Source organism: Eptatretus burgeri, chromosome 2 (assembly GCF_056783735.1).
Source record: "Eptatretus burgeri isolate ZD-2024b chromosome 2, Ebu_testis_v1, whole genome shotgun sequence".
Lineage (NCBI taxonomy): Eukaryota > Metazoa > Chordata > Myxini > Myxiniformes > Myxinidae > Eptatretus > Eptatretus burgeri.
In genome coordinates this window covers 83,066,357-83,078,492 of record NC_140962.1, presented here as the reverse complement: position 1 = coordinate 83,078,492, position 12,136 = coordinate 83,066,357, and the positions used below count along the sequence as shown (strand labels likewise).

The window sequence follows — 12,136 nt, the reverse complement described above, 5'->3', positions numbered from 1 at the left end:
TTTGTTATATCACAAATGGTTTATATATATATATATATATATATATATATATATATATATATATATATATATATATATATATCATCATCATTCTTCACATTTTGGTACCAAATTTGTGTTTGTCGCACCAGTATTAACAAATATATGAGCCAATATGAGCCAAAATTTGTGACGATTAAATCCATTTTTGCAGTCTGCAGTGGTACATATGTAAACGTGATTTTCAAAATGTTGTGCAATGATCTCAGGTTCACAACCATGATTTTCTAACTCCCCAAACATCCCTCTTCAAGAAAAAATGGGTTGTGACTTCTTCTACCGTGGGTAGGGGTTTCTCACAATTTTAGGCCCCTTTTTTAATTTGGCCACGAGCCTATATTCGTCATGTCTGTTTGTCTGTATGTCTGTCTGTCCAGAGCATAACTCCGTGGACTTTGATCTGGTCTTGATGAAACTTGGTTATATGTTCGATATCAATGTCTAGTTGTGTTTTCCTGGATGAGGGCATGCTACGCCCATTGTGGGCGGAGCCACGCCCAAAAATAGCCATTTTTAGGGGGTAGTCGGATTAAAAATTTATCTTTTCCGAGGGAATTGACTGAATGGAATGGGTTCTTCGGTATTTGAATAGCAAAATGAATTGTCTAAAACTTGTCGTCCGATTTTTCATTTTCGTCCCAAGGTCAAGGTCACAAGGTCAAAAACTTAGAAAATTGCTAATTTTGACATAAAAGTCATACGACTGCCCAAACTTTGAGAGTTCGGATGACAATATTTTTTATGCATAATCTTGAGGGCATTCCCCACCTAAAGTCTTGAAACCATTTTTCTCTATCTTGAACACCTTGCCCGTGGCGCCCCCTTCAAGTTTGTTTTTACGCTGATTTCACCAAAGTATGGATAATCCGAGGAGTGTGAAATGCCATATAGCCTATATGACGTTATATTGTTCCTGGAATGTTCCAGAGGAAGTTTTGCACCAAAGGTCATAATCCTTGACCTTTGACCTTTCAAGGCCACAAAGGTAAAATTTTCAAAGTTGAGGGAATCGAACCGGGTTTTTGACCTTCTTCGACGAACTAACTCGAATAAGCTATAGCACGTATCCTGTTTCCTTATTTTAATGTCCACAACATTGTTTTGGGACCTTTAAAGGTTATGCAAAGGTCAAATTATGAAAGTTGTTGAACGAAACCGGGTTTTCGACATTTTGCAGCTAATAGCCTGTCACCCATACCACATCATGTTGATCATTTTTATAACTTGGTCAAAAATTATCACATTGTCTCATCCTTGACTTCTGAAACAATCTACATCGTCAAATACCGCTCGTGAACCATGGTCGTCTTCAGACTTGTTATCAGAGAATTTGTAGCATGAGGGAGGTAAGTCATTAAATAGATATTGATGAACAAACCTTTTTTTGGAGGCCTTGGTAAAGCTTTGTGAGTGGTGTATTTGGTATCGAAGTACTTTTGTTCCTTGTAATGGCTGATTGGATCTTAATCATGCAAGGGTTTTAGGATTTCACTTGTTCACACTTTAAAGACACCCAGTGCCGGCAGACAGGACACCTCGTTTAAAGTCCATCGGAGGGATGTCACTGCACATTGATGCCTCGCCCTCCCTGCTCAACACCAGGAAGATAGTTTATAGCTGCGTCGAGATTCAAACCCAAAATAGACAGTTCAAAGGTGAGTGCATACCTCCATTAAAGCTATCCTGCAAGCCTGAGGAATCAAAGTTTCATTTTTCAGAATATGTTCTTGTTGTTCGACGTTGACCTCCCGGGTTATCTATCTATAATTCCAGCAATCTCTGTGTGTGTGTGTGTGTGTGTGTGTGTGTGTGTGTGTGTGTGTGTGTGTGTGTGTGTGTGTGTGTGTGTGTGTGTGTGTGTGTGTGTGTGTGTGTGTATGTGTGTGTCTGCGACCGCCGTTTCTGGACAACCACTGGTCCGATCTAATTGAAACTTGCCAGGAATATCGCTGGGGACCCGAGGATGTGCCTTTTCAAGGTTTGATATTAATCGGACAAGCGGTTCCCAAGTTATGACCATTTATTTGCCAACCAATGACAGGACACAGTGCTATGACGTCACAGTTAATGTTTTTTTTTGCACGATTGACGTCACAATTCTTCTTCTTCGTTTGGTATGACGTCACAATTGACGCCGGGACCTGAGTATGTGCCTTTTCAAGGTTTGATATTGTTACGGTTGTGGAAATTCATAGAACACCATACAGGTCCTTCAGATCAGTTATGTCGATAAGTCTGTGTTCAGATAGATTTCCCCACCGATGACTAAGGGATTAATTTGTGGAACCGGGCTGTGATCTTTGAGGTAGTGTTTTTCTTTTGCTATCTTTATTATGGACCAACCGCCTCTCAACAACCACAGCCACCTTCTCCACAACCGCCTTCACAACAGCCACCTTCTCCACAACTGCCTAACCACACCACCATCACGACCACTACAAAACGCCAGCCACGCCACCATTACAACAACCACCATAACCACAACCGCCACAACCACCACGCGTTTCCACCTCGGCATAAGGTTGCGAGAAGCCTGGCATTTGTCGAGGGAGAACGGACGACGGCCTCACCCCCTCCCCCCCAACGAATAACCCTGCGAGAGGAACAAAAAGCAACGAAAGCTATGGAAAAGGCAAAAGAAAGGCCCCGATCCAGGAGAAAAAAACGCCCTTCTTCTGGAACTTTCCCGCGCGTGCTGGAAGAAGGGGCGGGCGGAGCTCGAGATATAAGGAGGAGGCGCAGGCTCTGGAGGGTGTGTGTGTGTGTGCGTACGCTGAAGCTTTTCTCTCTTTTTCTGGGCTCTGCATCGCTGGATAGCACTCGCTGGATAGCGCTCGCTGGATCGCACGCACTCTTGCAGTCTCTCTGAAGGCGTGGATTTGGACGGTGGTCGTGACGGATTCACTCTGGATCGTGTGCTGAGTCGGATCGTGGAGGACACGAGCTCGGGGAACTCACCACACGGTCACGTTTTCTCTTTCTTTCCTTTTCTGGGTTTTTGTGTGCGTGTTTGTGGCGCCAGTCCTAAGTAAAACTGCATAAATGACTGTACATAATAACTATAGACAAACGGTTGTAGTTCTCTTTCTGCTCGTGTCCTCTTCCCTTACCCCCATTGCTTGCATACGTGCTATAGTAATAAATGCCCTTGTATGAATGTGACCTGGTCGTTACGTCCTTTCCTGTCATTGACTGCCATTATTGCGTACGGGATTTTAGCTGGCTTTTTAATAGCCGATAAAGTAATAGGATCCGGCGGGGCTTGGCGATATATACCGCTCGGCGAATCGCAAACAGAGCGAGCTGCTTGGCGGCTCGTTTCCAAGCAGGTCCCGTCGAGGTATAAATCCCTGGCAATTCTGTCTGCGCACATAATTAGGTAAATAGACAATTCGGCGATCGGACCCTGTCGCGCGCGGACAGAATAGCTGGCTGATTTTCGGTGTGATTAAATATACACCCGTAGCTGGATTTCGGCGTTGATCCGAAAGCTGCGACTAGGTTTACCCGTTCGGTGGGCGAGAGTGGCCGCCATTGGCTAAAAGCGGTCGCCCGCACGCCGATGGGCAGGAAACCACAACAATATCATTCTTCATCCGTTTCAGCTGTTTCCCAAGGTTTGAAAGCTGTTTTTTTCCCCCAAGGTTTGAATTAATTGTTCAAATTATTAATTAATCCCAAGGTTTGAATTTTCCCAAGGGAAACAGCTGTTTCCCAAGGGTTTGAAAGCTGTTTTTTTTCCCCCAAGGTTTGAATTAATTGTTCAAATTATTAATTAATCTCAAGGTTTGAGTTTTTCCAAGGGAAACAGCTGTTTACCAAGGGTTTGAAAGCTGTTTTTTTCCCAAAGTTTGAATTAATTGTTGTGCTTGGTAGACATTTGTTAATACATTTACAGAGAGAGGGGTGAGAGAGGAGGGAGGGGGGCGAGAGAGGGGGGAGAAAGGGGGCGAGAGAGAGGGGGCGTCACAATTCAAGAGAGGGGAGAGAGGAGGGGGCGAGAGAGAGAGAGAGTGAGAGGGGGGGGCAAGAGAGGGGGGCAAGAGAGGGGGCGGCACAATTCTTATTCTTCTTCGTTTGATATGACGTCACAATTGACGCTGGGGACCTCAGTATGTTCCCAGGTGTTTCCCAAGTTATGGCCATTTATGATATGGTTGGTCCGATCTAATTGAAATAATGCCCCAATCCAGTCGTCATTTACGAGAGCGAAGGAACGAAGCTGCACTTACGGGCACACACCTACGGGCACTCACGCACCTACGAGTACACGATTTTTTTTTACACGATTGATGTCACAACTCTTCTTCTTCTTCGTTTGATATGATGTCACAATTGACGCTGGGGACCTGAGAATTTGCCTTTTCAAGGTTTGATATCGTTCTTCTTCATCCGTTTTAGCCTGGAGGCCACGCACGTACGGGCCCGCACCTACGGGCATGCACTAGTCTATAATTTCAGCAATCTCGATGTGTGTGTGACCGCTGTTTCTCGACAACCACTGGTCCGATCTCATTGAAACTTGCCAGGTATATTTCTGGGGCCCTGAGGATGTGCCTTTTCAAGGTTTGATATTAATCGGACAAGTGCTTCCCAAGTTGTGGCCATTTATTTACCAAACCAATGACAGGACGCGGTGCTATGACGTCACGATTAACGTCACAAATTTTTTTTTTGCACATACGGCCAAGCACGTACACGTAGGGGCACGCAAGAGTGAAGGAATGGCCTGTGTAGTTGTTGTTTCTGGCACACGGTTTGAAAGTTGTTTTTTTGCACGTACGGGCACGCACTAGTCTATAATTCCAGCAGTGTGTGTGTGTGTGTGTGTGTGTGTGTGTGTGTGTGTGTGTGTGTGTGTGTGTGTGTGTGTGTGTGTGTGTGTGTGTGTGTGTGTGTGTGTGTGTGTGTGTGTGTGTGTGTGTGTGTGTGTGTGTGTGTGACCGCTGTTTCTCGACAACCACTGGTCCGATCTAATTTAAACTTGCCAGGTATATTGCTGGGGCCCTGTGGATGTGCCTTTTCAAGGTTTGATATTAATCGGACAAGTGGTTCCCAAGTTATGGCCATTTATTTACCAAACCAATGACAGGACAGGGTGCTATGACATCACGATTGACGTCACAATTTATTTTTTTTTTGCACGTCCGGGCTTGCCTGTAGGTACGTCATCCATCAGGTCCTTCAAAATGTGTTGGTTGCAAAATCTGTGATGGCTATACGGGATTACGCACGTACGGGCCCGCACTAGTTTTTGCAAAATGGGGAAAACAGACTTTCTCGGGTAAATAGTTCCACTAATCGAGGCTCGACTAATCATTTTGTGACATGATTACCATTCCATCTCTAATTGACATAATACCCACCACTTGCTGATCAAACCCGTGCCTATTATTATTATTATTATTATTATTATTATTATTATTATTATTATTATTTTGTTCTCCCATCTGTAACCACATAACAGCTTCACACTCCAAATTCCAAGGCTCGACAAGGCGCTGCAAGTTCCGAGATGTTGTCTCGTTCTTGCCAGTCATGTGACGGATCCTCAAATGCATTGACATTGCGCCATTGTGGACCTGGAAGATGTTTAGCATCTCAAACATTGTGTGCACAATTTCATCATTGTTTACCGGGTGCATTATCATCTTGACAATAGCTATTGCTACCCCCCCCCCCCCGTGCAGGTGTATTTCGACCTGATTGTTCCAAAAATGACACCTGAATGAACTTTGCTGTTTGTTCCACGGCAGATGCTTTTGATTGCCGCACCACAATTCTCCATTGTGTTCACCTTCTCTGACACGGTAGTTATGTCGAGCTATGTTTGAGATGGCTCGCCTTCGTTCGAATCCTTGTCATCCTGATGTTTCGTTCGCACGGCGATGACCCGTAAGTTGTGTGCCGTCCCTCGAGTGGATGTGAAGCCGGAGGACCCGTCTGCCGGCACCGGTCGCTGGTGGAAGTTAAAGATGTATTTCGAGAAGAGTAGGCGAGTTATCCATCACCAGCACTCTCAACGAATTCCAAACGTCTGCCCCCCCCTACAGCCGAACGTCAAGCCTGGCCAACCGGTTCGTGAAAGACTTGTGCCAAAAGTCCCCCCCCCTCCCCTCGTGAGGCCCTCACCGAGCTGTCGAAAACCTCACCGCGACATCCATCTTGAGGTGTGAATTAATTGCAACACGCGTTTTAACGTGAATCCAAGCATTGCTGAGATTAAAGGACAAGCAGACACAGTCAGTATCCCATTTCTGATTGGTCGGCTCCTCGGTTCAAACATCGATGCTCGAACTACTTCCTCCTTCCGCCATTTTCCTCTTCGCTATTGGTGCGGAGTTATTATGGGGCGTGGCCATCCCGCTCGGAGGCGGTCCTGTTGTTCATTAACATAACAAGAAACCAGCGCTCGTGACAGACGTCGACACACCTCGTCTCTCTGGATTTCGACGGTTGCGCTGCTTGTTGGCTGTCGGGTCGGATTGATTGAAGGTGACGCCGAGTATTTGGCGGGACTGTATAACCTGTATGACATGTTAAGTCGTCGATGCACCTTTGTATCTGCTGACCGCCGGTAGTCGATGTGCAGTCCACGCACGTTAAGTGTGCCGACGCTGTGGTTGCAGTGGGGGCGGGGGGGGAGTTGTATTGCTGAAGGTCCAAACCGATGATGGTTCGAATCCCACGTTTCACATGTTGATGCCCAAAGACGCGTTTGTTGGAAGGACGGGACACCTGTTTTTTTTTTTTGTTTGTTTTTTTTTCTGTTGCTGGTAACGATTGCTTGTTTATTCGAGTTGTTGTTCATGGCTGTGCCGACAGGTGTGAAGGTTTACCTGTGAGGAGGCATGAAGATCGACGGAGGCTCGGTGGTGGAGATGAAGGGAGACGAGATGACGCGGGTTATCTGGGAGCTCATCAAGGAGAAGCTCATCTTTCCTTATGTGCATCTGGACCTGCACACGTGGGTCATGGGTTTATCTGGTCTTCACGACTCCATGATTCTTCAGAGCATGAGCTAGCCCCTTGTGTTCGTCATGTTGCCATTATTGTCTTGCTGGGGGGCTCCGAGGGTGGGCTTGTTGGTATTTCCCACTGTATATTTGTTGGCAGGACGAGCCGAGCGGCGTTTGCCTTTGAACTCTCCAGCCTCGGTTTGAATTCCGATACAGCTATAAACTACCACCCTGGTGTTTCACCCTGGTGCCGTCCGTCCGATGGACTGAACCTTGTGTTCCGCCTGCTCGCATTGGTTGGTGGAGTCTCCCGTGGTTCTATTTTGTGAATAGTCGGTAAGTTGTTGCCACCGCCCTGAACAAATTACAAATTCCTGCCAAAATCGCCTTCACTCAATCCGGCCTGGCCAGTCGGTTTTGTCGTGTTCCGATGTTCATGGGACGCAATTAACGATGCAAGAGAAGGATGGGTTGTTTATTCGACCATAATCGAGATATGAGCATCCACGGCTGACTTGACCCAGCAGTCCGTCCACGTCCCCAAAGCACGCTCCCGGGCCTCCCGTTCCCATGTCCAAAAGTAAAACGACGAACTTGGTAATGTCCTCACAGCTTTGTCAAAGAATTGGGTCAAATATTTCCCAGGCTGACCGCACAAGAACGTGAGGGTATTTGGGTTCGTTCCGGTGGTCGTACATTCGGGCGTGATCTAGATCGGCCTTAACCTGCTTGTCCGAGACCTCTTCTGGACAAGAACAAAAGGAATAAAACTTATGGATCGGATCAAAAGGAGGAAAACCTTTTCATTAAACAGCTGGGTTTTCCTCCATTTTTACAGGTTAGAAGTGGGGTTTTGCGGTGGACATGTTCCATAGGGTGGAGAACATGTGCAGTCAATGGGTGGATGAGATATCCTTTCTTTGTATTTCTTTATCCTCCTTGTTTCCTATATTCAGCTGATTCTTGCCACATGGTTTATGTTTTTGTGTGTGTTTAACGCTGAGTGTCGTCTACACGGTTCCTTCGTGTGCCACCCTCCATGTGAACGACGGACTTTGAAACTGTGCTGCCGTGCTTCGCCATCAATCAATGTTGGGAATTTATTTACTAACCCATTCCATACTTTTAAACTCACCACGAGCCGTACAATATTTCTCTTGGTACATCAAGCAATTTCGTAAGAGTTTGAGTTCAGCCACAGAATCCATGATTGTGTTTCCTGATTTTATATTTATTTACTGTATGTAATATTTTAAAATTGCATCTTTATTCATCGCATTCATGCCCCTGAACTGAATAGAACCCATTTCTTGCACCACATATTTGCCATGGAGTGGTGGCCTGTGGTGTGCCATCCCAATGGAACAAACCGTCTCCACAGCCACTTTCACCCGAAAATAGACATGGGCTTTTGAAATGCAACAATATCACACAAAGGGCATTCCCGGTGTTTAACTTTTACGGCTTCAGCTATGTTCACCCATAGTTTCCCACATCGCTGCGTTCACTTTTCTGCTGGTCCTCCAGAGGGACTCCGTCTGGCCATCCCCCAGACAAATGTGTGGCCAATCCCATATCTCACGGATAGGACATTCCAGACACCCACCCGAAGGGACCACCGCCTCAGGTTCACCCAAGGAGACAGCCTTCTGGTGAATGACACCTCAGTTCACTTCAGTTCGTGGATTATCAAATTATCGCAGCCAGAGGCTGAATTGTGATTGATTTACAATATAAAATGAAAATCAAAATAATGAGAAAAAAAGAGAACAAGACCACCCTGATGCGCACCACAGTGTACCACTCCGACGCGCACCACCCCGACGTGCACCACTGTGTACCACCCCGACATGCACCACTGTGTACCACCCCACCATGCACCACAGTGTACCACCCCACCATGCACCACAGTGTACCACTCCGACACGCACCACTGTGTACCACTCCGACGCGCACCACCCCAACGTGCACCACTGTGTACCACCCCGACATGCACCACTGTGTACCACCCCGACATGCACCACTGTGTACCACCCCGCCACGCACCACAGTGTACCACCCCGACGCGCACCACTGTGTACCACCCCGACGCGCACCACTGTGTACCACCCCGACGCGCACCACTGTGTACCACCCCGACGCGCACCACTGTGTACCACCCCGACGCGCACCACTGTGTACCACCCCGACGCGCACCACTGTGTACCACCCCGACGCGCACCACTGTGTACCACCCCGACGCGCACCACTGTGTACCACCCCGACGCGCACCACTGTGTACCACCCCGACGCGCACCACTGTGTACCACCCCGACGCGCACCACTGTGTACCACCCCGACGCGCACCACTGTGTACCACCCCGACGCGCACCACTGTGTACCACCCCGACGCGCACCACTGTGTACCACCACGACGCGCACCACTGTGTACCACCACGACGCGCACCACTGTGTACCACCCCGACGCGCACCACTGTGTACCACCCCGACGCGCACCACAGTGTGTTTTGTGGAGTGAAGTGTTTTGTGGTGGCCTGAGTGCAAATGCTGCCATCAACTTCCTAGGGAAGGTAGCAAACTGCAGGAGGCCATCCACAGACTCAGTTAACACCAGATATGGATGGCATTTACTCACAAGAAGCTCCTCCTCCCTTTGACAGGTTTTGTATTTAATCCTACTGGGTGTCCATGTCTATACACCCTCCCCACCAGGGGGACCTGGTCGGGGGAGCCAGTTTAGTTGCTGACACTTGACCATGAACAGGTTAGTGCAGGTTTTATATGATACCCATAGCAACAGATTTGATCTGATCTGGCCTGACCTTGACAATCAGGGTTGGTTGCTGCCGTATCGGCCAGGCTGCTTTGTAACGTCTATAAGCACGGCACAACGCAGGGCTTCATTCCTAAACGATCGTCCAACCCAGCCTTCGAGTAGCCGGATTACAGGCGCACGCACAACGCCAAGCATAACACGACTACGGACAAAGGCCTTGTGGACTGAATAGCTCTGATTTTGTTTTCGAAGGAAAGACGGATTGATGGAGGTTGTAAAACCTGCTCAGGAAAAGCTATGGTTGATGGTAAGGTCTTGACAGTAAAGAGACTAAACCTTTTCCAATGGAAGACCAAGGAAATATATTGGTGGATTTGTTTTGCAGCCATTCCAGAGTGATAGGCTGAGACTGGGATGTTCCAGGATTGAAGGACATGGTCCATTTATCAGAAAAGAGTAATTATAACCGCGCACAGAGTGAAAAGAGGGGTTACACGGTTGGTTCACTTTGTGTCTGTCTGTCCGTCTCCAGACGTCAGTTTATGGTCGAGGAACTTCTCGATTTCATTTGCATGTTATGTTTTGAACACCGTAGAACATGAACCTGAAGTTTACCAGTACGTTGGCTCTGAATTTAGCAAATTGTATGAAATCTCATCCCATTGCACATGTATAGAGAGTTAATGTTTTTAGTCTGGTAGTGAAACAAAATTGAAAATCATTCCAAACAGAAAAGTTACTGTTTTTAGAAATGTCATAGTAGGCACGAAGAACTAACGTCATGTGATAAATAAGGTCGTGTAAAAAAAAAAACTGCAGTAAACTTCTGAAACTTTTTTTTCCCTAGAACCTCGAAAATATATTCTATTTCAATGGAATTGTACAAGTGAACACCGTAGATCACAAATCGCCTTCTTTGCACTTTCAAAACCCTTCCGTTTAGCAGTACTGGGACAAAATATTTCATCATCTCAACCAATCAAATTTGCAGCTCGCTCTCTGAGTATTGGGGAATATCGAGATTGAGACAAAATGACAGGTCGTGGGAAGTATGGATTGTGCTCGGAAATGCAATGAGCAAGGGTTTGAAAGACCCTTCTCAAAAGTCCATGGGGTAAAGTTTCGATGATATAATATCCACAGATATAATATCTTTTGAATACTCTGCTTTTGCTTCCTTCTTCCTAAATTGTAATATAAGTGATGGGGTGATTTGGTGAACATTAATTAACCTTTATTTTACTTTCATGTATAAATGGTTAAATACCAACCACGCACCAATAGCTGTTTGGATTGTTGTGTGGTTGGTGTTTGTACATGATGATGCAATACTGATTTTTAATACTAATTAATAGTAACTTGTGAGGAAATCATAAAGGAGTAAACACAACTTATTGTATTGATTTGACTCGCACACTAGCCTTTGTTGCGGTACTGGCTGCTAGGTTAACCCCCCCCCCCCCCCGACACAATATGTGTTGACGGGCGGTTAACACCACCAGCCCAGATAGCCAAGCGGTTTTCCTTAGGAGGCGGACACATTGATCCTTGGGGATTATAACACATGTGGGAGGGGTGGGGCGCAATGGCTGAGCGATGGAGACGCGGGGAAGCACAGCACTGGGGTTGATACTCGAACCCCAAAACAAATACACAGACACATCAACTGAAAATAAATGCAGGAATTTAATGACAATAGAAATATTACAAGGGGATAATGCAAAAATGTAATGATAAACGTGAGATAAATTAAACCTAAAGTCGAGGTGTCTCAACACGTAGACTTAAATGCAGACAGGGGGAAACAAAATAAAAGAAAATCCTCCCTTTATTCTGGCACTTAGCTTGGTCCAGAGATGGTCTTTGTGGAACTTGGAATCGAGGCGCTTCGTCCTGCACGTGTTGACACACCCAAAAAAAAATGACACCAAGCCACTCTCTCGCAGCGCGAAAAACTGACGTCGGGCAATCCGTGAGCGATATTCAACACCAGGTCTGAGACCCTGTGCAGCTGCTTCGTGCGTCGATCGTTCTCACCGACCCGCTGTTTTTTCAGAATGTCACCGTATCCTTCAGTGACATACACGAGGCGTTTGGGCCCGTCTCTCATGACCCAACCAAGAGCCAATGGCCAGCGTCTTGCTCGGTACGCAAGCCAATTCACCTCAGCATGAATATGAGAATCGTGCCGTCTTCTTCATGCATCGAAGAAAGCCAGCCGTAAAGTTCTGTTCTTACAGGCCATCTCCTAGTTATGTTCTCTCTTAACCGCATGCATCCCTTACTCTGAAGTCAACCAACAAAACCACCAATCTCATCACTTCTCTGTCTCTTTTGACATCACACCGAACAACTGTTCCAC

General features: G+C 46.6%; 1 protein-coding gene across 1 annotated transcript in view; it reads left to right on the top strand.

Annotated features, from left to right (window-relative positions):
- The first annotated feature begins 6,383 nt into the window (after window positions 1–6,383).
- IDH1 (isocitrate dehydrogenase (NADP(+)) 1) overlaps window positions 6,384–12,136 on the top strand; it is a 52,116-nt gene continuing 46,363 nt past the window's right edge. Inside the window, exons 1-2 of the mRNA XM_085870089.1 lie at window positions 6,384–6,534; window positions 6,865–7,006. Coding sequence (XP_085726215.1) covers window positions 6,891–7,006 — 116 coding nt within the window. The 5' untranslated portion in view covers window positions 6,384–6,534; window positions 6,865–6,890. The remainder of the gene's footprint in view (window positions 6,535–6,864; window positions 7,007–12,136) is intronic.